This window comes from Rhopalosiphum maidis, chromosome 3 (genome assembly GCF_003676215.2).
Source record: "Rhopalosiphum maidis isolate BTI-1 chromosome 3, ASM367621v3, whole genome shotgun sequence".
NCBI classification, from domain to species: Eukaryota; Metazoa; Arthropoda; class Insecta; order Hemiptera; family Aphididae; genus Rhopalosiphum; species Rhopalosiphum maidis.
The window spans coordinates 505,786-528,858 of NC_040879.1; the positions used below are offsets into that span (position 1 = coordinate 505,786).

General features: G+C 25.0%; 1 protein-coding gene across 8 annotated transcripts; it reads right to left on the reverse strand.

The window, feature by feature from the left end:
• Positions 1 to 3,592: 3,592 nt before the first annotated feature.
• On the reverse strand, positions 3,593 to 20,936 carry LOC113556153 (40S ribosomal protein S3-like). 8 transcript variants are annotated; one of them, XR_003405455.1, is made up of 9 exons: positions 20,583 to 20,936; positions 19,659 to 19,804; positions 18,735 to 18,880; positions 8,167 to 8,312; positions 7,244 to 7,389; positions 6,321 to 6,466; positions 5,399 to 5,544; positions 4,472 to 4,621; positions 3,593 to 3,697 (listed from the first exon to the last, which is right to left on the reverse strand). XR_003405455.1 is itself a non-coding variant. In XM_026960929.1 (8 exons), exons 5-8 carry the CDS (start codon positions 17,284 to 17,286, stop codon positions 11,806 to 11,808), a joined length of 822 nt encoding a protein of 273 aa, XP_026816730.1. In that variant the 5' UTR covers positions 17,287 to 17,353; positions 18,189 to 18,334; positions 18,735 to 18,880; positions 19,659 to 19,804; positions 20,583 to 20,936; the 3' UTR covers positions 11,796 to 11,805. The 8 variants fall into 8 exon arrangements, 4 of the variants coding, with proteins under 4 accessions (XP_026816730.1, XP_026816731.1, XP_026816732.1 ...); XR_003405454.1 differs by having other exon boundaries at positions 3,595 to 3,697; positions 4,476 to 4,621; positions 6,317 to 6,466; XR_003405453.1 differs by having other exon boundaries at positions 3,595 to 3,697; positions 4,476 to 4,621; positions 8,163 to 8,312.
• Between the last annotated feature and the right edge of the window lie 2,137 nt (positions 20,937 to 23,073).

Consider the following 23,073-nt stretch of genomic DNA (forward strand, 5'->3'; position numbering starts at 1 on the left):
TAACTAAGTTATTCAGTTTTTTAATAGTAAATAGAAAACATGCTAGGTGCATAATATACTCACCCTTTTCTTAACAGAAGTCGTTTTAGCTGGCATCTTTCTAAAAACAATGTATTCACATAAAGAATTGAAATGGGAGTTTTTAATAAAATATTACAATTTCTTAAATCTTACCTTGTTACTTATTTCCAAGGGTCGAGCGCAAAATAAAATTTGACGACACGCTAACGTTTTATAAACGTAGTCATTTGGCATTAAATATGTTAACCAAAAATTTCCTTGACAGATGCAACATTACAGTGTAGCCAACTCAATTTTAGTCTGTTACAGAAAATATAACGTGGCAACCATTCTTAAAAATTGTTATTGTATTACAGAATCTGTAATTTTTAGTACAAGTTATTTTTACAAACAATTACAAGCTGTCAAAAATACATTGACATTGAATACATGGTGTGTAGAAGCCGCCTTCAAGGTGATTGAGTAAAAATCGTTTCATCACCGGATATCGGTATAAAATGGTAATCAGGTATTAAGAAATTGGTCACTATAACATATGATAAGGTCGGAAACCGGGATTGAGAGTTATCACATATTAGTTATCATTCGGTGTAAAGTCTAGTTTTAGACGCATGCCCGGTGCTTTTTTATGATTCGAAAATAATCGTATAGTAATCGAGTATCCAAGTATCAGTCCTTCACAGGTAAGCCACGACAACTACCAGCACCATCAGCTAAACAAGCAGATTGTCATAACTCCTAACGTCAAAAGTCTAATGTTGTGTTGTAGACGACAAGAGTTCAGTTGAAAAAACGTATAAATAATTAAATTAAAAAGTCAATTATCATCAAAGCAGATCGATTTGAACGCAACTAAACCTCCCAGGTAGGCAATCACACAACGTCGGAACGCAAAAAATGTTAAGCATACACTCATAATAATAATAATAAAAATAATAAAATATATACTACCGAATGTCCAGTGCTTTATGTACAAGTATATATATATTAAAAAAAAATATACAAAATATTGTATTTGAGTATCTATCTAACGATCATCAACCAGTTTTATAATGATATTAGATATTTAGAATGTGAAGTTTATGTTTATAATATATACATAAAAATATCTATAATGTAATATTGAAGGTTTATACCTACACTAGAATTCTTAGTAAACATCATTCATGGTATGTTCTTAAATATAAATACTCAATAAGGAGACGACCACTGTAAGTTCTTGATCCAGAACCGCAAAACGTTTGTGTAGTACACGTCCATCCAAATCATGCATAATACATTAAATACTGAAATGAAAAATTATGGTATAATCAAACTCTTGAACAATAAAATTGATTCGAACATATTGAATATTCTGGGTAGTATTGTACCCTTTAAAGTGCTTTATGAAAATAGTGATATTGGTATCCAACAGATCAACTAAAAAATTGTAATGCATTATATCTATAACATTATTTAGGTTTCAAATAGGGGTATTTTTATTACTATTTATGGTGATTTATTATTTAAATGTCTTTAAAATTAAAAATTAAAGTTTTTATTTAGATATTTTAATATATATTGTACAACTAATGGTATTGACTAAAAATTGATCTGATAACATTTAAAAATTTAGTAATTAATATAACACAGTATTAATAGATGAGAAAAGTATGTATTTTGTAATATAGAAGGTTTATACCTATACCAAAATTCTTAGTAACATCATTCATGGTATGTTCTTAAGTTTAATACTCAATAGGGAGACTCTCATTGTAAGTTCTTGATCCATAATAGCAAAACATTTGTGTAGTACACGTCCATCCAAATTATGCATAATACATTGAATACTGAAATGAAAAATTATGGTATAATCAAACAAATTATTCTTATTGCTCTACAAATCTTAATTATGACCTAACTGAATGTTGTGTGTAGTAGACTGTATAAACATTGGTAAGGTGACTCCAGTGGGATTGGATTCAATCTTACCAATTGAAAATCGAACGGTTTTTAAATAAAACAATTTAGATATTTAGAATATGATGTTTATGTTTACTATAGTTTTCTTGATTCATTAATTTCTGAAAGGAATATAATGATCACAATGTGTTCTGATTTATTATTAAAATGGCTTGTTGAATCAAGCAATTTTTACTTGAAATCAATTAAACGAAACTTGTATATTTAATTTTTAAAGAGTTTATAAAGCGTTAAGACGAGTATCATTTGTAACAATTAATTGCGGTGGCAAAAAATTCTTGAAAAAAAAATTGATTTGAACATATTGAATATTCTGGGTAGTATTGTACCCTTTAAAGTGCTTTATGAAAATAGTGATATTGGTATCAAACAGATCAACTAAAAAATTGTAATGAATTATATCTATAACATTATTTAGGTTTCAAATAGGGGTATTTTTTATTACTATTTATGGTGATTTATTATTTAAATGTTTTTAAAATTTGAAATTAAAGTTTTTATTTAGATATTTTAATATATATTGTACAACTAATGGTATTGACTAAAAATTGATCTGATAACATTTAAAAATTTAGTAATTAATATAACACAGTATTAATAGATGAGAAAGTATGTATTTTGTAATATAGAAGGTTTATACCTACACCAAAATTCTTAGTAAACATCATTCATGGTATGTTCTTAAGTTTAAATACTCAATAGGGAGACTCTCATTGTAAGTTCTTGATCCATAATAGCAAAACATTTGTGTAGTACACGTCCATCCAAATTATGCATAATACATTGAATACTGAAATGAAAAATTATGGTATAATCAAACAAATTATTCTTATTGCTCTACAAATCTTAATTATGACCTAACTGAATGTTGTGTGTAGTAGACTGTATAAACATTGGTAAGGTGAATCCAGTGGGATTGGATTCAATCTTACCAATTGAAAATCGAACGGTTTTTAAATAAAACAATTTAGATATTTAGAATATGATGTTTATGTTTATTATAGTTTTCTTGATTCATTAATTTCTGAAAGGAATATAATGACCACAATGTGTTCTGATTTATTATTAAAATGGCTTGTTGAATCAAGCAATTTTTACTTGAAATCAATTAAACGAAACTTGTATATTTAATTTTTAAAGAGTTTATAAAGCGTTAAGACGAGTATCATTTGTAACAATTAATTGCAGTGGCAAAAAATTCTTGAAAAAAAAATTGATTTGAACATATTGAATATTCTGGGTAGTATTGTACCCTTTAAAGTGCTTTATGAAAATAGTGATATTGGTATCAAACAGATCAACTAAAAAATTGTAATGAATTATATCTATAACATTATTTAGGTTTCAAATAGGGGTATTTTTTATTACTATTTATGGTGATTTATTATTTAAATGTCTTTAAAATTAAAAATTAAAGTTTTTATTTAGATATTTTAATATATATTGTACAACTAATGGTATTGACTAAAATTGATCTGATAACATTTAAAAATTTAGTAATTAATATAACACAGTATTAATAGACGAGAAAAGTATGTATTTTGTAATATAGAAGGTTTATACCTACACCAAAATTCTTAGTAAACATCATTCATGGTAATGTTCTTAAGTTTAAATACTCAATAGGGAGACTCTCATTGTAAGTTCTTGATCCATAATAGCAAAACATTTGTGTAGTACACGTCCATCCAAATTATGCATAATACATTGAATACTGAAATGAAAAATTATGGTATAATCAAACAAATTATTCTTATTGCTCTACAAATCTTAATTATGACCTAACTGAATGTTGTGTGTAGTAGACTGTATAAACATTGGTAAGGTGACTCCAGGTGGGATTGGATTCAATCTTACCAATTGAAAATCGAACGGTTTTTAAATAAAACAATTTAGATATTTAGAATATGATGTTTATGTTTATTATAGTTTTCTTGATTCATTAATCTCTGAAAGGAATATAATGACCACAATGTGTTCTGATTTATTATTAAAATGGCTTGTTGAATCAAGCAATTTTTACTTGAAATCAATTAAACGAAACTTGTATATTTAATTTTTAAAGAGTTTATAAAGCGTTAAGACGAGTATCATTTGTAACAATTAATTGCGGTGGCAAAAAATTCTTGAAAAAAAAATTGATTTGAACATATTGAATATTCTGGGTAGTATTGTACCCTTTAAAGTGCTTTATGAAAATAGTGATATTGGTATCAAACAGATCAACTAAAAAATTGTAATGAATTATATCTATAACATTATTTAGGTTTCAAATAGGGGTATTTTTTATTACTATTTATGGTGATTTATTATTTAAATGTCTTTAAAATTAAAAATTAAAGTTTTATTTAGATATTTTAATATATATTGTACAACTAATGGTATTGACTAAAAATTGATCTGATAACATTTAAAAATTTAGTAATTAATATAACACAGTATTAATAGACGAGAAAAGTATGTATTTTGTAATATAGAAGGTTTATACCTACACCAAAATTCTTAGTAAACATCATTCATGGTATGTTCTTAAGTTTAAATACTCAATAGGGAGACTCTCATTGTAAGTTCTTGATCCATAATAGCAAAACATTTGTGTAGTACACGTCCATCCAAATTATGCATAATACATTGAATACTGAAATGAAAAATTATGGTATAATCAAACAAATTATTCTTATTGCTCTACAAATCTTAATTATGACCTAACTGAATGTTGTGTGTAGTAGACTGTATAAACATTGGTAAGGTGAATCCAGTGGGATTGGATTCAATCTTACCAATTGAAAATCGAACGGTTTTTAAATAAAACAATTTAGATATTTAGAATATGATGTTTATGTTTATTATAGTTTTCTTGATTCATTAATTTCTGAAAGGAATATAATGATCACAATGTGTTCTGATTTATTATTAAAATGGCTTGTTGAATCAAGCAATTTTTACTTGAAATCAATTAAACGAAACTTGTATATTTAATTTTTAAAGAGTTTATAAAGCGTTAAGACGAGTATCATTTGTAACAATTAATTGCGGTGGCAAAAAATTCTTGAAAAAAAAATTGATTTGAACATATTGAATATTCTGGGTAGTATTGTACCCTTTAAAGTGCTTTATGAAAATAGTGATATTGGTATCAAACAGATCAACTAAAAAATTGTAATGAATTATATCTATAACATAATTTAGGTTTCAAATAGGGGTATTTTTTATTACTATTTATGGTGATTTATTATTTAAATGTCTTTAAAATTAAAATTAAAGTTTTTATTTAGATATTTTAATATATATTGTACAACTAATGGTATTGACTAAAAATTGATCTGATAACATTTAAAAATTTAGTAATTAATATAACACAGTATTAATAGATGAGAAAAGTATGTATTTTGTAATATAGAAGGTTTATACCTACACCAAAATTCTTAGTAAACATCATTCATGGTATGTTCTTAAGTTTAAATACTCAATAGGGAGACTCTCATTGTAAGTTCTTGATCCATAATAGCAAAACATTTGTGTAGTACACGTCCATCCAAATTATGCATAATACATTGAATACTGAAATGAAAAATTATGGTATAATCAAACAAATTATTCTTATTGCTCTACAAATCTTAATTATGACCTAACTGAATGTTGTGTGTAGTAGACTGTATAAACATTGGTAAGGTGACTCCAGTGGGATTGGATTCAATCTTACCAATTGAAAATCGAACGGTTTTTAAATAAAACAATTTAGATATTTAGAATATGATGTTTATGTTTATTATAGTTTTCTTGATTCATTAATTTCTGAAAGGAATATAATGATCACAATGTGTTCTGATTTATTATTAAATGGCTTGTTGAATCAAGCAATTTTTACTTGAAATCAATTAAACGAAACTTGTATATTTAATTTTTAAAGAGTTTATAAAGCGTTAAGACGAGTATCATTTGTAACAATTAATTGCGGTGGCAAAAAATTCTTGAAAAAAAAATTGATTTGAACATATTGAATATTCTGGGTAGTATTGTACCCTTTAAAGTGCTTTATGAAAATAGTGATATTGGTATCAAACAGATCAACTAAAAAATTGTAATGAATTATATCTATAACATTATTTAGGTTTCAAATAGGGGTATTTTTTATTACTATTTATGGTGATTTATTATTTAAATGTCTTTAAAATTAAAATTAAAGTTTTTATTTAGATATTTTAATATATATTGTACAACTAATGGTATTGACTAAAAATTGATCTGATAACATTTAAAAATTTAGTAATTAATATAACACAGTATTAATAGATGAGAAAAGTATGTATTTTGTAATATAGAAGGTTTATACCTACACCAAAATTCTTAGTAAACATCATTCATGGTATGTTCTTAAGTTTAAATACTCAATAGGGAGACTCTCATTGTAAGTTCTTGATCCATAATAGCAAAACATTTGTGTAGTACACGTCCATCCAAATTATGCATAATACATTGAATACTGAAATGAAAAATTATGGTATAATCAAACAAATTATTCTTATTGCTCTACAAATCTTAATTATGACCTAACTGAATGTTGTGTGTAGTAGACTGTATAAACATTGGTAAGGTGAATCCAGTGGGATTGGATTCAATCTTACCAATTGAAAATCGAACGGTTTTTAAATAAAACAATTTAGATATTTAGAATATGATGTTTATGTTTATTATAGTTTCTTGATTCATTAATTTCTGAAAGGAATATAATGATCACAATGTGTTCTGATTTATTATTAAAATGGCTTGTTGAATCAAGCAATTTTTACTTGAAATCAATTAAACGAAACTTGTATATTTAATTTTTAAAGAGTTTATAAAGCGTTAAGACGAGTATCATTTGTAACAATTAATTGCGGTGGCAAAAAATTCTTGAAAAAAAAATTGATTTGAACATATTGAATATTCTGGGTAGTATTGTACCCTTTAAAGTGCTTTATGAAAATAGTGATATTGGTATCAAACAGATCAACTAAAAAATTGTAATGAATTATATCTATAACATAATTTAGGTTTCAAATAGGGGTATTTTTTATTACTATTTATGGTGATTTATTATTTAAATGTCTTTAAAATTAAAAATTAAAGTTTTTATTTAGATATTTTAATATATATTGTACAACTAATGGTATTGACTAAAAATTGATCTGATAACATTTAAAAATTTAGTAATTAATATAACACAGTATTAATAGACGAGAAAAGTATGTATTTTGTAATATAGAAGGTTTATACCTACACCAAAATTCTTAGTAAACATCATTCATGGTATGTTCTTAAGTTTAAATACTCAATAGGGAGACTCTCATTGTAAGTTCTTGATCCATAATAGCAAAACATTTGTGTAGTACACGTCCATCCAAATTATGCATAATACATTGAATACTGAAATGAAAAATTATGGTATAATCAAACAAATTATTCTTATTGCTCTACAAATCTTAATTATGACCTAACTGAATGTTGTGTGTAGTAGACTGTATAAACATTGGTAAGGTGACTCCAGTGGGATTGGATTCAATCTTACCAATTGAAAATCGAACGGTTTTAAATAAAACAATTTAGATATTTAGAATATGATGTTTATGTTTATTATAGTTTTCTTGATTCATTAATTTCTGAAAGGAATATAATGATCACAATGTGTTCTGATTTATTATTAAAATGGCTTGTTGAATCAAGCAATTTTTACTTGAAATCAATTAAACGAAACTTGTATATTTAATTTTTAAAGAGTTTATAAAGCGTTAAGACGAGTATCATTTGTAACAATTAATTGCGGTGGCAAAAAATTCTTGAAAAAAAAATTGATTTGAACATATTGAATATTCTGGGTAGTATTGTACCCTTTAAAGTGCTTTATGAAAATAGTGATATTGGTATCAAACAGATCAACTAAAAAATTGTAATGAATTATATCTATAACATAATTTAGGTTTCAAATAGGGGTATTTTTTATTACTATTTATGGTGATTTATTATTTAAATGTCTTTTAAATTAAAAATTAAAGTTTTTATTTGGATATTTTAATATATATTCTACAACTAATGGTATTGACTAAAAATTGATCTGATAACATTTAAAAATTTAGTAATTAATATAACACAGTATTAATAGATGAGAAAAGTATGTATTTTGTAATATAGAAGGTTTATACCTACACCAAAATTCTTAGTAAACATCATTCATGGTATGTTCTTAAGTTTAAATACTCAATAGGGAGACTCTCATTGTAAGTTCTTGATCCATAATAGCAAAACATTTGTGTAGTACACGTCCATCCAAATTATGCATAATACATTGAATACTGAAATGAAAAATTATGGTATAATCAAACAAATTATTCTTATTGCTCTACAAATCTTAATTATGACCTAACTGAATGTTGTGTGTAGTAGACTGTATAAACATTGGTAAGGTGAGTCCAGTGGTTTTGGATTTAATCTTACCAAATGAGAATCGAAAGGTTTTTAAATAAAACAATTTAGATATTTAGAATGTGATGTTTATTATAGTTTACTTGAATCATTAATTTCTGAAAGGAATATAATGATCACAATGTGTTCTGATTTATTATTAAAATGGCTTGTTGAATCAAGCAATTTTTACTTGAAATCAATTAAACGAAACTTGTTTATATAATTTTTAAAGAATTTATAAAGCGTTAAGACGAGTATCATTTGTAACATTTAATTGCAGTGGCAAAAAATTCTTGAAAAAAAAATTGATTTGAACATATTGAATATTCTGTGTAGTATTGTACCCTTTAAAGTGCTTTATGAAAATAGTGATATTGGTATCAAACAGATCAACTAAAAAATTGTAATGAATTATATTTAAAACTGTAATCTGTAAATCTATAAATTTTGCTTTATTATTAAAATGGCTTCTTGAATCAAGCGGTTTTGAACTCAAATCAATTAGACGAAATTTGAATATTTAAATTTTATAAGAATTTAGTAACTGCGAAGACGAGTATCGTTTGTCACATTTAATTGGTCATATTTAAAATAAATTTATTTGAATATAATTAACATTTTAGGCAGTATTCTACACTTTGAATAGTATGCTGAGTTTAGTGATTTAGTTTCAATATGATCAACTAAAAATGTGTAATGAATTATATTTTTAAATGTAAAACAATTTATTGGTTTTAAATATGATTATTATTAATTATTTTTTATAATGATATATAATTTAAATAACTCTAAAATGGAAATCTTAAAGTTTTTATTTAGTTATTTTAATAAATATTGTGTAATTACTGGTATAGATTTAAAATTGATCTAAAAACATTTTAAAGTTTTGTGATTATAATAATAAAATATTTTTAGGTAAAAATAGTATTTGTAATGTAATATAATCATATGTAATCATATATAATCTATAGATAATTTTTGTAATAAGAGGTTAATACCTACACCAAAGTTCTGACTACATATCATTCATGATGTGTTCTTAGCTACAAATGTTCAATAAAGAGACAACCATTATAGTCTTGATCCAGAACCGCTACACTTTTTTTTTAGTACGCTTACTTCCATATTATACACAATAGATTGAATCCTGAAATGAAAAATAATTGTGTAATCAAACAAACAGTAGAAAATTAAAGGAATAATGCTTATTATTCTACAAAACTTAAATATTACCAAACTGAATCTTGTGTAGCATGATGAGTCTAGTGTGTTTAGGTTTAATCTTAAAAAATCAAACGGTTTATAAGTAAAACAATTTAGATATTTAGGATGTGAAGTTTATGTTAATTATAGTTTTCTTGATTAATAAATCTCTGAAATGAGCATAATGATCACAATATGTTCTAATTTATTATTTTACATGGCTTGTTGAATCAAGTAGTTATAAAATCAAATTAAGTACATGAAACTTGTACGTTAAAATTTTATATGAATTTTTAAACCGTGTAGACGAGTATCATTTGTAACATTTAATTGGTCATAGATTAAAAAAAATTATTTGAATATAATGAACATTTTGGGTAGTATTCTACACTTTGAATTGATTGCTGAATATAGTGATATTGGTTTCAAACAGATCAACTAAAAAATTGTAATCAATTATATGTTAAACAATTTATTGCTTTCAAATATGGAAATTATTTGTTACTTTTTATCATGATTAATTATTTAAATAACTCTTAAATGGATATTTTAAAATTGTTATTCAGTTAACATTAAGTATTGTGCAATTTAATGGTATTGATTTAAAATTGATTTGATAATATTTAAAAGCTTTGTGATTAAAATAATACAATATTTTTAAGTGTGAATACCGAGAATAGTATTTGTAATGTAAGATAGGAGGCTTATACCTAAACCAAAATTCTTAGTACTAATCATTCTTGATGTGTTCTTTACTTTAAATATTTAATAAAGAGACAACCGTTTTAGAGTCTTGATCCAGAACGGCTACATTAAGCAACTAAAAAATTGATATTCTTGATTTTAAATCGTTTGAAATAAACTGAAAGTCATGTTTTTATTGATATTATCATTTTAAAATGAGTTATGAACATTTTAAAGTTGTAATATTTTACATAGCTATAACTTTTTTAAAAATTTTAATATCAATAAAACCATGAGACCTTGATATTGTACATCAATTAAATAATATATTGTTTTAGGTATATTCGATTCATAAACTGAGCATATCAGATATAGAAATAATTGATTGGAAACAATAAAAACTGATTTTTAAGCAAGTATACTAATTTACCATATCGGTCGTTATAATATACATATTATAGAAAATGCACAAATGCTAATACACAGGTATTTGAATGTTTAAGATTTAAAAGTTTTTATAATAATATAATGCAGTGTTTTATATTACCCTGCCTGCAATTAGTTATTCAAATATTATACTAGTTGTATGGCAAGCATATTTCGATTGCTAAGCAAAGTATTTAAACAATGACCACCTACTATGCCCTCTACAACATAATATATAATCTAAAACTGTATGATAGTTTAGAATTTTCATTAAAGAACATAGGCCATTAACAATTTAGTATAAAAAAATTCTATGTTAGGTAATTAATTATCATTCATCCACACAAATTTTAATTTTTAAGTTCAACATACATTTCTAGGGCTAAGCAATTGCATAAGATAAATGTCGTTCACCATGCCACAGTATTATAATACACGAAAAATAATACTGTAATATAATATATTATAATATATATATATGTTTAATTTGTAAAACAAGGTTCTCAACTCATGCCAAACCTGAGATGAAAATTCAACTAATATCATCTAAGACTAATAGTAAATCAGTTGTAATAATAAAAAGCAATTTTAATCATCTTATTAAAATTTTAAATCCAGTTTATATCTATTCTTATTTTAGATTAATTCTGAATTTTTTGGATTAAATAAATACTATTTTTGTTGGAAATAATCCTTAGATAATTTGTTACATCAAAACTATAGTGTAGGTAATTAAAACTACTCTGTGTGCAAAAGGTAATAGTAAACTACTAGGTGGGAATAATGTGCTATGAAGCAATTTCAATATATATTTTAAGAATAAAAAAATTCCCACAATATTTTTATCGAACACAATCATGGTGTACAAACTAAGAAACCAGTATACAATACGGCAAAACTTTTTTTGTTTTTAGTTATTCCTTTAAAATTTATGAATTGCTACATAGCACGTTGTAACCACCCATCCATCAACTGTTGATACTAACATACAAAAAATTAATAACTAAAAATAAAATAGAATTAAGACTTGTGTTTAAAAAAAACTTTAGTTTATTTTATACAATCATTTCAACCAACAACAGGTTCAACTGGAACAACAGCAGGTACTGCTACTTCGGGTTTAGATTTAACTTCACTGGTTGGTGCTATGGGTAGAATTTCTTCCTTGGGTTCTTCAACGGTGACATTATCTGGCAAAGGCTTCTTTGGGCCAAGTTTACCTGATTTGTCCCATGGCAACATAATTTTTATCTTGATACCCAAAACTCCTAAAAAATACATATATTAAATTATTAATTATTAATAATTTTCACAAAAAGAATATTAACGTTTACAACAATTACCTTGTCTTAAATAAACGTGTCTAGTAGCCACATTAACATAGTCATTGCATGGGTCACCACTGTGAATCATAAGTCCATCAACGAATTTCATTGACTTGGCACGTTGACCTCTTAATTTACCAGCCACTACGACTTCACACCCCTTAGCTCCACTTTCCATGATGAATCTCAACACACCATAACATGCTCTCCTGATAGCTAAACCGCCAATCAACTTGTAACGTAATGACTCAGCTTGGGCAATAGCACACAATCCACGGTGTGCTACTTTCTCGGCGAAAAGTTCAACTTCTTTGTCTTTGAAGTCAAAACGTTTTTGGATGAGAGATGTAAGTTCGCGAATACGGCGTCCCTTATCGCCCAATACGTCTTGGGTACGTGTTGCAGAAATAACAATTTCTGTGCGCGATGGAGAAGCACGGACATCAACGCCAGAATAACCATCTTCAGCAAGTTCTCGTGTCAAGAACTCGTTGAGTTCTGCACGTAATATACCATCCGACACAAACTAAAAAAAAGAAATAACTGATATTATAATAACTGATAAATTTTACATACAGGTATAGTACCAGTCTAGTGATACGCATTTTGTCTATTCTATCAGACCATTTCTATTTTAATTTTTTGTAGGAGAAATTCATTTCACCATACAATTGTTTTTTAAACAACCTATTGAACTCGACAATTTGAAATTTACTCATCAGAAAAATATGGAGAATATATTAACTTTCAAAGCAAAAATTAGGTTAAAATATGAGTACTTACTTTGAAAAATTAATTAATTAACTATTGGAGCCTGATTTATAATTGTATAGATGAATTACTTTTTTTTTTAAATATTTTATAATAATTTATAATTTATAAATGTTATATTATGTCTTGTTTGAATGTACCTAACAGCATTAGTAAGTATCTCATACCACTGTACTAATGTTTATTTTTAATTTATGGTACTAGATGAATAATTATATATTATATTAAATAATTATAAAAGATATAAATAGTTTAAATTATATAAATACAATATACATTGAAGATTTGTCAAGCTTTAATTATGATAACCATAATATAAAATGTTCTTTTATATTCATTGTATATTTGAGAATTTTGACAAACTAGTCTTAATGTTAAATTCAAACGATTCTAATTTTGATATAATTGTTCTTACTGAAATATGGCTCTTATACGACTTTAATTTTGAGCTGAATGAATATCAAACTATTAACTCACTAACCTAACCTGATAGTGTAACCGTATCTTTTAAAAATTCTCTTAAAATAATTAATGTTTCACTTATGATAATAACTGAGTGTAACTCTGTTGAAATCTCTCTTGATATAGATAATATACCTATTAATATATACAGATCCCAATAGTAATATGGATAACTTTTTGGATAGCTTAAATAATTATCTAGAGCACTTAGATAATTATAATAAATGTTATATCGTTAGTGATCTAAATATTAATATAATGAACCCAAATTTGTCAAATGACTATCTTAATATAATGGCATGTAATAATTTTATCTTTTGCATAAATTAATAACTATACACGTGTAACGAATACAACAAAACTCTTGTATTGATCACATATTTACTAAGAACGTTCCACAAACTCATTTATACTGGAATGTAACATAACATACCATAATGGGACAATAATTCAATTAAATCATCAATTAAATTCAATCAATACACATAATATTAAAAATATTAAAAAGAAAAAAAAGAGTTGATGTGATAAAGCTCATAAATGGAAATATTGATAATGTTATGATAATTGGTTTGATTTTTTAAATACAGATAATATAGATAAAGGTATGAATAGTTTTCTACATAAAATAGATGAAACAATGCTACAAGTAATACAGAAAATAAATTTAATAAACTTAAAACTTGGACAACCAAGGGTTTAGTGATCTATATAAAAAAATAAACACAAGATGTCAAAAAAATTATGACTAAATCCACTTGATATTAATTTAAAAATGAAATTTATAAAATATGAAAATGTATTTACAAGTTTCATAAAAAAAAGCAAAACAAATATATTATCAAACCTTTTTTAAAAAATATAGTTAAAAATGAAATTACGCATAATGATCATATACTAAAAGATAATATAGATATTTATTGCAAACAAATTTAATAAATAATTTATTAATGTAGGTAATTGTATTGAAAAAATATACTAAAAACCAAATTTAAGAAAGAAAATTGGGATAATCTAAATTCTAATTGTCATGTAAAAGATTCTATTTTTCTAATTCCCAATACTCGTGACGAAATATACTAAATATACTCGTATATAAAAAAGATTAAAGATCATTCTACATTTGTTGAATATGGAATTAATAATTTTATACTTAAAAATACTGCTGATAGTTCATCCCTCCCACTAAATTATATTATTTAATTTATCTATATCTTCTGGTATATATCCAACTTGTTTAAAAAAATGTATAATCACTCCTATACTTAAGCAAGGAGATAAACTATTGTGTAGTAACTATAGACCAATCTCTTTATCCTTAACTTTGTCAAAAATCTATAAAAAATGTATTAAATATAGAATTATGTCATTTTTAGACATAAACTCATTCTTCTCTATTTAACAATTTTGATTTCTCAAAGGGAAATCTACATGTGATGCCTACTTTTTCCTTCATAAATATGTACATGGACATCTTGATCAGAATAATAAAGTATTAGATATATTCATGGATATTAAGAAGACATTTGACTGTGTGAATCATCAATTGTTACTTACAAAATTAAATTATGCTGGAATCCGATGTATTGCAAATAATCTAATTAGTTCATATCCAAGTGATAGATCTCAAATAGTTAAAATTAATGATAAACTAAGTCAATCGTTATCAGTAAAGCATGGTGTTCCACAGGGAACAGTCTTGGGTTCATTATTTTTTATCTTATATATTAATGGTTTACTTAATATTAAGACAGAAGCAGAAATAATGTGTTTTGCTGATACACAATCATTCTTGTCAACGATAAAAATATTGAACAATAATATAATAAAGCAAATGTTATTTTTAATTCTACTAAATCATGATTTTATAATAATTTACTTGAATTAAAATTGAGTAAAACAAAACACATTGTTTTTATTATACAAAATATTGATATTCAAAATAATTTAAAAATCTGTCAACACTCGACACAGTGCTTAATGAATAATAGCCTAAACTGTATGTGCATATGTATTGAAAATATTAGCCATATAAAATACCTAGGAATATATATTGACTCGTGTTTAAAATGGAAAAATCATATAGAATATTTAATCTCATTAAGCTGTAAATTCTTTAGATTTATATAGTATTTAGATATATACAGGATAAAACGCAATTAAGAATAATATATATCTCACTAGTTCAGTCAACTATTTCTTATTGGAATTGAGTTGGGGTTGTGCTTATGATATTCATCTAAAAAAACTAAAAAACACTATAAATAAAATAATTAAAGTTATATTAAAGTTACCTAATTACGCATGTTCGGATATTATATACAAGGAGTTAAATTAATTTTATTTTGAAGTTATTAAAAAAAAATTTGTTATTAATTATGCATAAGTATAGGAGTATTGTTCCAATATGTAACCATGATGTTAACACTAGATTTAAGAAAAATTAAATATAAATATACCTAGATGTTATAAATCTTTTGGTCTTAAAAGCTAATTTAATACCGCTATTATTCTTTGTAAAGATTTAAAAATCAATATCAATCTCTTCAAAAACTATTATTTTTTAAGTATAGCATATTAAAACTAATCTAATTTCTAATGTATAATTTAATATATCTTAATCATAAACATTGTTGTTCACATTAGTTATGTTATTATAATTTTCTTTTTTCTCTTCTATATTATATTGTAAAAAATTATTATTTTTTATATATACTTTACTCATAACTATGTTAATTTAAGTATTTATATTGATTGTATCACACTATTTTAAGAACTCGTAATCTTCAATATAAGCATTAGCTTAAACATGGTGAGCAAATATTAAAGCATTATAATTCTATTGTAACAAATTGTGGTTTGGAAAATGAATAAACAATAAATAAATAAGTTGTCAGCAACGTGTATAAAAATGAACATTTATACTATTCCAATAATAGGTATTATAGGCGTAGGTAAGGGGGTTTTGGAAGTTCAAACACCCCCCTCCCACACCAAATTAAAGATAAATAATTCATATTTAATTTTAATGTTTTATAATATTAATATAGACCTAGACCAAATCCCTTCAGAAGATATTTCCTACTTACGCCCATGGTAGGTGTATATATAAAAATGTAAATGTATTTTTAATTAATAAATAAAAGAAGTAATCAGGATGGCAACAGTGAAAAAAATGAAAATATCAATGGGTTGTTTTAAAACTACTCATACCAGTGGAATATATCAGGTAAGCAATAATATTAAAACCATAAATGTAGATAAGTGAAAAATAATTAATATTCTAAGTGTACAATTTTAAATTTCTTTATTAAGATCTATATTATCCTTTTAAATATAATATTATTGGTAAATATTTTGTTAAAATTAACCATAACATTGGCGCAATTTCAATGAAAAAACAAATTTGCTGGTACTTATTTAAAAATTGGGGGCGCTAAGCACACACAAGCCCCCCTCAAATTGGGCCTATGGCAATTATTCTTGATTAGGTTAATATTAACCTAACAATATTATTTGATACAGTTGTTTCAAATCAATAATCAAAAATTGATCGTAAATATCAAATATAATTTTATAATAAATTCATTTAAAAAAAAAAGATGAAACTTATAAATGGCATATGATAACAGACACATGTAGTGATTAATTTATCAAAAATATTTCGAGTAATATTAGGTCATCTTTTTCAAACATTTAAATAAAAAGCGATGTGTTGTAAGATATTATTGTAATAACTAAGTTATTCAAGTTTTTTAATAGTAAATAGAAAACATGCTAGGTGCATAATATACTCACCCTTTTCTTAACAGAAGTCGTTTTAGCTGGCATCTTTTCTAAAAACAATGTATTTCACATAAAAGAATTGAAATGGAGTTTTTAATAAAATATACAATTTCTTAAATCTTACCTTGTTACTTATTTCCAAGGGTCGAGCGCAAAATAAAATTTGACGACACGCTAACGTTTTATAAACGTAGTCATTTGGCATTAAATATGTTAACCAAAAATTTCCTTGACAGATGCAAACATTACAGTGTAGCCAACTCAATTTTAGTCTGTTACAGAAAATATAACGTGGCACATTCTTAAAAATTGTTATTGTATTACAGAATCTGTAATTTTATTACAAGTTATTTTTACAAACAATTACAAGCTGTCAATAAAATACATTGACATTGAATACATTGGTGTGTAGAAGCCGCCTTCAAGGTGATTGAGTAAAAATCGTTTCACCGGAATATCGGTATAAAATGGTAATCAGGTATTAAGAAATTGGTCACTATAACATATGATAAGGTCGGAAACCGGGATTGAGAGTTATCACATATTAGTTATCATTCGGTGTAAAAGTCTGTTTAGACGCATGCCCGGTGCTTTTTTATGATTCGAAAATAATCGTATAGTAATCGAGTATCCAAGTATCAGTCCTTCACAGGTAAGCCACGACAACTACCAGCACCATCAGCTAACAGCAGATTGTCATAACTCCTAACGTCAAAAGTCTAATGTTGTGTTGTAGACGACAAGAGTTCAGTTGAAAAACGTATAAATAATTAAATTAAAAAGTCAATTATCATCAAAGCAGATCGATTTGAACGCAACTAAACCTCCCAGGTAGGCAATCACACAACGTCGGAACGCAAAAAATGTTAAGCATACACTCATAATAATAATAATAAAAATAATAAAAATATATTCTACCGAATGTCCAGTGCTTTATGTACAAGTATATATATATTAAAAAAAAATATACAAAATATTGTATTTGAGTATCTATCTAACGATCATCAACCAGTTTTATAATGATATTAGATATTTAGAATGTGAAGTTTATGTTTATAATATATACATAAAAATATCTATAATGTAATATTGAAGGTTTATACCTACACTAGAATTCTTAGTAAACATCATTCATGGTATGTTCTTAAATATAAATACTCAATAAGGAGACGACCACTGTAAGTTCTTGATCCAGAACCGCAAAACGTTTGTGTAGTACACGTCCATCCAAATCATGCATAATACATTAAATACTGAAATGAAAAATTATGGTATAATCAAACTCTTGAACAATAAAATTGATTCGAACATATTGAATATTCTGGGTAGTATTGTACCCTTTAAAGTGCTTTATGAAAATAGTGATATTGGTATCCAACAGATCAACTAAAAAATTGTAATGCATTATATCTATAACAATATTTAGGTTACAAATAGGGGTATTTTTTATTACTATTTATAGTGATTTATTATTTAAATGTCTTTAAAATTAAAAATTAAAGTTTTGATTCAGTTGCTTTAATAAATATTAGGCAACTAATATTATTGACTAAAAATTGATCTGATAACATTTAAAAATTTAGTAATTAATATAACACAGTATTAATAGACGAGAAAAGTATGTATTTTGTAATATAGAAGGTTTATACCTACACCAAAATTCTTAGTAAACATCATTCATGGTATGTTCTTAAGTTTAAATACTCAATAGGGAGACTCTCATTGTAAGTTCTTGATCCATAATAGCAAAACATTTGTGTAGTACACGTCCATCCAAATTATGCATAATACATTGAATACTGAAATGAAAAATTATGGCATAATCAAACAAATTATTCTTATTGCTCTACAAATCTTAATTATGACCTAACTGAATGTTGTGTGTAGTAGACTGTATAAACATTGGTAAGGTGACTCCAGTGGGTTTGGATTCAATCTTACCAATTGAAAATCGAACGGTTTTTAAATAAAACAATTTAGATATTTAGAATATGATGTTTATGTTTATTATAGTTTTCTTGATTCATTAATTTCTGAAAGGAATATAATGATCACAATGTGTTCTGATTTATTATTAAAATGGCTTGTTGAATCAAGCAATTTTTACTTGAAATCAATTAAACGAAACTTGTATATTTAATTTTTAAAGAGTTTATAAAGCGTTAAGACGAGTATCATTTGTAACAATTAATTGCGGTGGCAAAAAATTCTTGAAAAATAAATTGATTTGAACATATTGAATATTCTGGGTAGTATTGTACCCTTTAAAGTGCTTTATGAAAATAGTGATATTAGTATCAAACAGATCAACTAAAAAATTGTAATGAATTATATCTATAACATTATTTAGGTTTCAAATAGGGGTATTTTTTATTACTATTTATGGTGATTTATTATTTAAATGTTTTTAAAATTTGAAATTAAAGTTTTTATTTAGATATTTTAATATATATTGTACAACTAATGGTATTGACTAAAAATTGATCTGATAACATTTAAAAATTTAGTAATTAATTTAACACAGTATTAATAGACGAGAAAAGTATGTATTTTGTAATATAGAAGGTTTATACCTACACCAAAATTCTTAGTAAACATCATTCATGGTATGTTCTTAAGTTTAAATACTCAATAGGGAGACTCTCATTGTAAGTTCTTGATCCATAATAGCAAAACATTTGTGTAGTACACGTCCATCCAAATTATGCATAATACATTGAATACTGAAATGAAAAATTATGGTATAATCAAACAAATTATTCTTATTGCTCTACAAATCTTAATTATGACCTAACTGAATGTTGTGTGTAGTAGACTGTATAAACATTGGTAAGGTGACTCCAGTGGGATTGGATTCAATCTTACCAATTGAAAATCGAACGGTTTTGAAATAAAACAATTTAGATATTTAGAATATGATGTTTATGTTTATTATAGTTTTCTTGATTCATTAATTTCTGAAAGGAATATAATGATCACAATGTGTTCTGATTTATTATTAAAATGGCTTGTTGAATCAAGCAATTTTTACTTGAAATCAATTAAACGAAACTTGTATATTTAATTTTTAAAGAGTTTATAAAGCGTTAAGACGAGTATCATTTGTAACAATTAATTGCGGTGGCAAAAAATTCTTGAAAAAAAAATTGATTTGAACATATTGAATATTCTGGGTAGTATTGTACCCTTTAAAGTGCTTTATGAAAATAGTGATATTGGTATCAAACAGATCAACTAAAAAATTGTAATGAATTATATCTATAACATAATTTAGGTTTCAAATAGGGGTATTTTTTATTACTATTTATGGTGATTTATTATTTAAATGTCTTTAAAATTAAAAATTAAAGTTTTTATTTAGATATTTTAATATATATTGTACAACTAATGGTATTGACTAAAAATTGATCTGATAACATTTAAAAATTTAGTAATTAATTTAACACAGTATTAATAGACGAGAAAAGTATGTATTTTGTAATATAGAAGGTTTATACCTACACCAAAATTCTTAGTAAACATCATTCATGGTATGTTCTTAAGTTTAAATACTCAATAGGGAGACTCTCATTGTAAGTTCTTGATCCATAATAGCAAAACATTTGTGTAGTACACGTCCATCCAAATTATGCATAATACATTGAATACTGAAATGAAAAATTATGGCATAATCAAACAAATTATTCTTATTGCTCTACAAATCTTAATTATGACCTAACTGAATGTTGTGTGTAGTAGACTGTATAAACATTGGTAAGGTGACTCCAGTGGGATTGGATTCAATCTTACCAATTAAAAATCGAACGGTTTTTAAATAAAACAATTTAGATATTTAGAATATGATGTTTATGTTTATTATAGTTTTCTTGATTCATTAATTTCTGAAAGGAATATAATGATCACAATGTGTTCTGATTTATTATTAAAATGGCTTGTTGAATCAAGCAATTTTTACTTGAAATCAATTAAACGAAACTTGTATATTTAATTTTTAAAGAGTTTATAAAGCGTTAAGACGAGTATCATTTGTAACAATTAATTGCGGTGGCAAAAAATTCTTGAAAAAAAAATTGATTTGAACATATTGAATATTCTGGGTAGTATTGTACCCTTTAAAGTGCTTTATGAAAATAGTGATATTGGTGTCAAACAGATCAACTAAAAAATATTAATGAATTATATCTATAACAATATTTAGGTTTCAAGTAGGGGTATTTTTTATTACTATTTATGGTGATTTATTATTTAAATATCTTTAAAATTAAAAATTAAAGTTTTTATTTAGATATTTTAATATATATTGAACAACTAATGGTATTGACTAAAACTTGATGGACTTGTGTGTTTTGCGTGTTTTAATTGTTGACAAATTATTGGCACCACCTAAATGTATCAAGATCAATTAATTTACATACAATTAGTACTATTAAAATGATTTTGTTATAATTAAATTTTATTAACTTAAAAAATAATATCTATACAAATAATCAAAATTACATTAAAATATTCTAATTTTTTTTTTAACAAGTTGATGCTAAAAATATATATTAAAAATAAAGTTATTCATGTTGAAAATATGTTTGATCTACTTCTGTGGTAACATATGATGTCCTCTTGTTACCGTTCAGAATGTTCCAATAGATCTTAATTTCATTTTCTGTTCAAATCAACTGTTAATCAACATTAAACTTTTTCTGTTATTCTGAAAAATGTAAATTTTAAATTTCTTATCATCAAATATTAATAAAATTATTATTCATTCCAGTTTAAACGTTAAACCACAGAATATATTTTAAGTAAATACTAAATTATATGTATTATTTAAAAAATTAAACTAATTATTTTAATGCATTTTTTTTTTTGATAGTGTTGTTATATTTTAGTTAACCATTTGATTAAAGATATATATATAAAACTATATCTGATCAGCATTATTATGTTTTCATATAAGATTTCATACTTTGCCAAAAACTTTATTTGTATAATTTATGGGTAAGTGATGGGTAAGAAGTGGTTAAATTGAAATCAAAAGTTCAAAGAATGTAAAATAGAAAAGCAACATTAAAAAGTAAATTATTTGTAGCAAAAACGTTTATAAAAAGTGATATTTACAAGGGTTTTCAAGAAACAAAAAAAAATTACTTTAGAGTTCATCGAAAGCCAAGTAGGAGATCAACACAAAAAAACTTAATGATAAAAGGTATATGTTAAATGATAACATATTTGCTTTATTTATTTTCAAGACTTCTCCAAAAGCATATAAATTTTGATAGTCCATATATAATTTCCAAGATAGATGAAACTGATATTGCTAATATCGAAGAATTTTTCAAAACTACATTATCAGAATTAATAGATGAGAGTGATTATGAGGCATACTATAGGATATTTAAAAATAAAATATCGAAGTTTATAGTTCTTGATGGACATAAGAAACAGTTAAGTTTGATTATAGAGTTTAAAAAAAATCAGTTTGTAAAAACACAAAATATCAAAATTAGATCCAACATTGATAAACTTTCAGATAAACCTGGTCAAATAAAAAGTAAAACACTACCTGAAAAACAAAAATCAGCAGTATAAGTACACATTTTCAAGACTAATTTAACAGAAGAGAAAATAATTGTTGAACAAAATGTTGAAGAATGAACTAAAAAATATGATCCACAAAATACATTTTTAATTTCATATTCTGAAGTAGAATATTTATCTGAGGATGTACATGACAAATATTGATTTATAAGCTATAAGATATAACTTATCACTTAAATTTATTAAAAGTTTAAGTAAACAGAATAGTAGACCAACATTTTGCGTAGTATCTCTTTTTATACTCCCACTCCGTTAAACAAAACTTAAAATACTTATACATTTATGACTTATACATTACACATACACTACCGCATGTGTTGTATCTGCCTTACAACTACGTAACATAGCAAATTTATGCTCGCAGCAGATCACGTTTAGCTCTGTCAGTTTAAAAATTAGA